Here is a 3,841-nt window from a genome sequence, read left to right on the forward strand (position 1 = left end):
CAGCCCTGCACCCCCTCCCCAGCTCACCCTGTCCCTTTCCACAGGGTGCCATCCTCACCACCATGTTGGCCACCAGGAACTTCTCAGGTAAGGGGGGGCTCCCACTGGCCGGGGGGGCCGGGGGCCGCAGCCCCCCCTCCATAGCTCCCCCCGGGCCGGTGCCCCCCTCTCTCTATCGCTGTCTTTCTCTCTTTCTCCCCTCCCTTCCTTAACCCCCCACCATTTTTTCCCCATCGGTGAGGACGGGGCATGTGGTAGCCAAGGTGGGGGCAGGACCCGGCCCCCCCGCCCCACGCACACAGCAGCAGGTAGCGCCCGGTCCCCGTGTGTCCCCCCCCACCGCGGTGGCCGGTGTGGGGGCGACACGGGGAGGGGGAYGGAGAGGCACCGGCCACCCCAGGCCCGAGGCCGGGGTGATGGGCACCCCAAGAGTCCTCGTTGGGGCGGGGGGAAGGCGGGGGTCCCGGCCGCAGCGCCTCTGCGCCCCCCCTAACAGAGCTCTGCTCCCTCTCTCTCTCTCCCGCGCCCGCAGTGGGCAGACAGACCACCGCTCCTCCCACCATGTCGGCGGCCGCTGCCGGGGCCCCGCTGGGGCTGGTGGAACAAGGTAGACGCGTCCGCAAAGGGCCCCCTCGGCCCCCCCGGCCCCGCTTGGTCTCTGTGTGTGCCCAGATCCTTCATCCCCGTGTCACCCCCTCTTCTCCCGATGTCCTCTCTCTTCCCTGCCTCCCGCCGCYCCAGCGGGTTTCGGGTGCCCTCCTCGGAAATGGCAGCGCATGCATGGCACCCCGGCACTGCCCCGGAGCCCTCTGGCTTCTGTCCCTCCCCGCTGCCACCCAGAGATGCCACTGTCCCCGCTGCTGTCACCCTGCGGCTGGCCCTGGGGGAGGGGTCCGAGGTGGGGCTGCCGAGTGCTTGACCCCGGGCCAGACCCCTTGACCCCTTGAGGGGGACACACGGGTGGCATCACCGGGCTCCACATCTGGCTCAACAACGGGGACCTGCGGGCGGGGGGATCATTTTAGGGGGTGTTCATCCCCCACCTCTCCCACCCCTCGTGCACACAGGGGGGGCGCACCGGCCTGCAGGGGAGGACAAACGGGCTGCATGTCCCGTGTGCCCCCCGTGCCCCCCCTGCGTCCCCACCCTGCATGTGCCCCCTCCCCGCATGTGCCTCCCCCCGGCATGGCCCCCACGCCCCCCAGCATGTGCCCCCACCCCGCTTCTGAGAGCTGCAGCCAGTGTTTGTGATGCCGCGAAACACTCGGCGGGTTTTAAACCACCCCACCCCGAGGGGGGGGACATCCTGCCAGGGGTCCCCTCCCTCCTTCCACCCCCCCAAATTCGGCTCTGGTTTAAACCTCCACCTCTCAGCGCCCGCCTGCTTTCAGAGGAGGGACAGGGACCCTTGGGGACACGGCGCCAGGAGCCCCTGAGGTGACACAGGTCCCCGGGGGAGGGGTGTGTGGGTCATCGCCCCCTCCCCGCATCTGCCCGCCCCCTCTCTTGGCGCTGATGGGTGCCACCCCGCTGTCACCAGACTTGTCACCGCACATCCCCCCTCACCTGGTGACACCAGCGGGGCGGGGGGCGGCTCCCTGAGTTTGGAGGAATGATGAGGATGCTCGAGGTGACACCCCCGCCCTCCACCCCCCCACAGCCACTCGTGCCCCACCATGTCCCCGTCACACCCTGTCCCCCCGCTGGCCAGAGATCACGATAGCAGTGACAGATCCTCACACCTGTGCCCGTCCTTGTCCCCCTCCAGGGAGACGATGGGGGCACAGGCGGCTGTCCCGCCCCCCATACTCAACTCATCTTTTTTATGTTCTTTTTTTATGTTTTTCCCCTTTTCCTCCTTTTCCCACCCCTTTTCTCTCTTGCCCCCTCCCCACTCCTCTCTCTCGCTTTCCTCTCTGCATTTCTCCAAGGTAAGCCAGCCCTGCCCCCCAGCKCGGGGGGCACCAGGATGGGGACCCCCCTCAGGTTGAGAACACCTCCTTCTCCCAGTCTGGGGACCCACTGAGTTTGGGGAGCTCCCTTCTCCAGGACGGGGACACCCTGCCTGGGTGGGGATCTCCACAGGTTGAGGACATCCCTCCCAGGGTGGGGAGAGCCCCTCCTCTTGGGGACCCCCCTGAATTTGGGAGCCTCCCACCAGGATGGGGATGGCCCCACAAGGTTGGGGAAACCCCGTCCCTGGATGGGGACACTCTCTTCCCCCAGGCTGGGGACCTTCCTGAGGCTGGGGACCCCTCCAGGTTGGGGACACCCCTCCCAGCATGAAGAACCCTCCCAAAATGGGAATTCTGTAGGATGGGGACACCCCACCCAGCATGGGGATTCCCCCCGGTAACACTCCCAGGATGGGGACACCCCTCCCAGCATGGGGACCCCCCTCAAAATGGAGACCCCCTTAGAATGGGGACACCCCTCCCCACACGGGGACCACCCCTCCAAAATGGGGACCTCCCACAGGATGGGGACAGCACCTTCCTGGTGCATTCCCCCTCTTCAGCAATGGGGTGGCAGGTGCTGCCAGCACCCAGGCTGGGGTCAGGTTGGGTGGCCGGGCAGGGTTYGGGTTTGGGGGGACAATGCAGTGTCCCTTGTGCTGGGGGGGAGCACTGACACTCTCTCCCCCCACAGCAGCTAAGAGCTTACTGAACAAGAAGGCAGACGGTGTGAAGGTGAGGGGCTGGGGAGGCCACGGGGGGCTGGAGGGGCTGGGGAGCCCATGGGGGGCTGGGGGCCTGCTCCCCCCTCCATGCCACTGAGCCTCCTCCATCTGTCCCCTCCRACAGCCCCAGACCAACAGCACCAAAGGCAGCGCCGGCGTCACCAGCCCCAAGGGGACCCTCCCACCCACCGCTCTGGTAGGTGCCCCCTACCCTGCRCCCCCCAGATCCCCTGTCCCACTGGATCCATCCCACCAGCCCATCCCATCCATCGCCATCGCCCCCTGACCGGCTGCTCCTGGGCTCGCTGGGGAGGGGGGTGTCCCCAGGATGGAGAGGGGTGTGCAGGACATGGGCACAGGGTGACCCCGCTGGACAGACGAGGTGGGTGAAGGGTGCAGGCACAYGGACAGCCCCGCATCTCCCTCAGCYGTGGGGACAGTGACATGGACAGTGCAGGACGCAGGTGTCCCACCATGGGACAAGGTGAGTGTGGGACAYGGACACAGGACATGGACACRGAGATGYTCCTGCTGTGGGACAGCAAGGTGGGTGCAGGATGTGGGCATGAGGATGTCCTGTGACACAGGGACTGAGGTGGGTGCAGGACAYGAGTATGGGGTGCTCCACCAGGGGAATAAGGTGGGTGCAGGGTATGGGCATCGATGCCCCATAACAGTGACAAGCCACGGGCAGGAGGATCACTGGTGACACGGATAGCAAAGTGGGTGCAGGTTTGGGGGTCACCCTGTGATGCCAATGACCAGGATGGGGGTGCTGACTGTGACCCTGAGCTGAGGTAAGTGCGGGTTCCAGACACAGGAGTGCCCAGCTGGCACAGGGAGGGTGGCACAYAGGTGAAGGCGTGGCCGCCTGGACCAGCAGGTGCAGGATCTGGGGGTGCTCTGGCAATGCCAGCAACAAGGTAGGTGCAAAATGTGGGTGCCAGGGTGCCCAAAGTGACCTYTGTGGCACAGGGGGTGCAGCACAAGGGCAGGAGCATGGTACCCTGAGACCAGGATACAGGCAGAGTGATGCCCAGCTGGCACAGAGTGCTGAAGGTGTGCCTGGCTGGTCAGTGAGGGCAGGATATGGAGAACGGGGTGCACACCCCACTCAATGAGGGTGGGATGCAGGCAGTGGGAAGATGTGGGTGAGGGGTT

General features: G+C 66.3%; 1 protein-coding gene across 1 annotated transcript in view; it reads left to right on the forward strand.

The window, feature by feature from the left end:
- Positions 1-3,841, forward strand: part of CAMK2B (calcium/calmodulin dependent protein kinase II beta) — a 24,696-nt gene that overhangs the window by 16,564 nt on the left and 4,291 nt on the right. The window contains exons 12-15 of the mRNA XM_057385692.1: positions 45-87; positions 533-607; positions 2,650-2,690; positions 2,805-2,876. Coding sequence (XP_057241675.1) covers positions 45-87; positions 533-607; positions 2,650-2,690; positions 2,805-2,876 — 231 coding nt within the window. The remainder of the gene's footprint in view (positions 1-44; positions 88-532; positions 608-2,649; positions 2,691-2,804; positions 2,877-3,841) is intronic.

The sequence above is a fragment of the Malurus melanocephalus genome, unplaced genomic scaffold, assembly GCF_030028575.1.
Source record: "Malurus melanocephalus ecotype Western Australia unplaced genomic scaffold, MMel_1.1 scaffold_856, whole genome shotgun sequence".
NCBI classification, from domain to species: Eukaryota; Metazoa; Chordata; class Aves; order Passeriformes; family Maluridae; genus Malurus; species Malurus melanocephalus.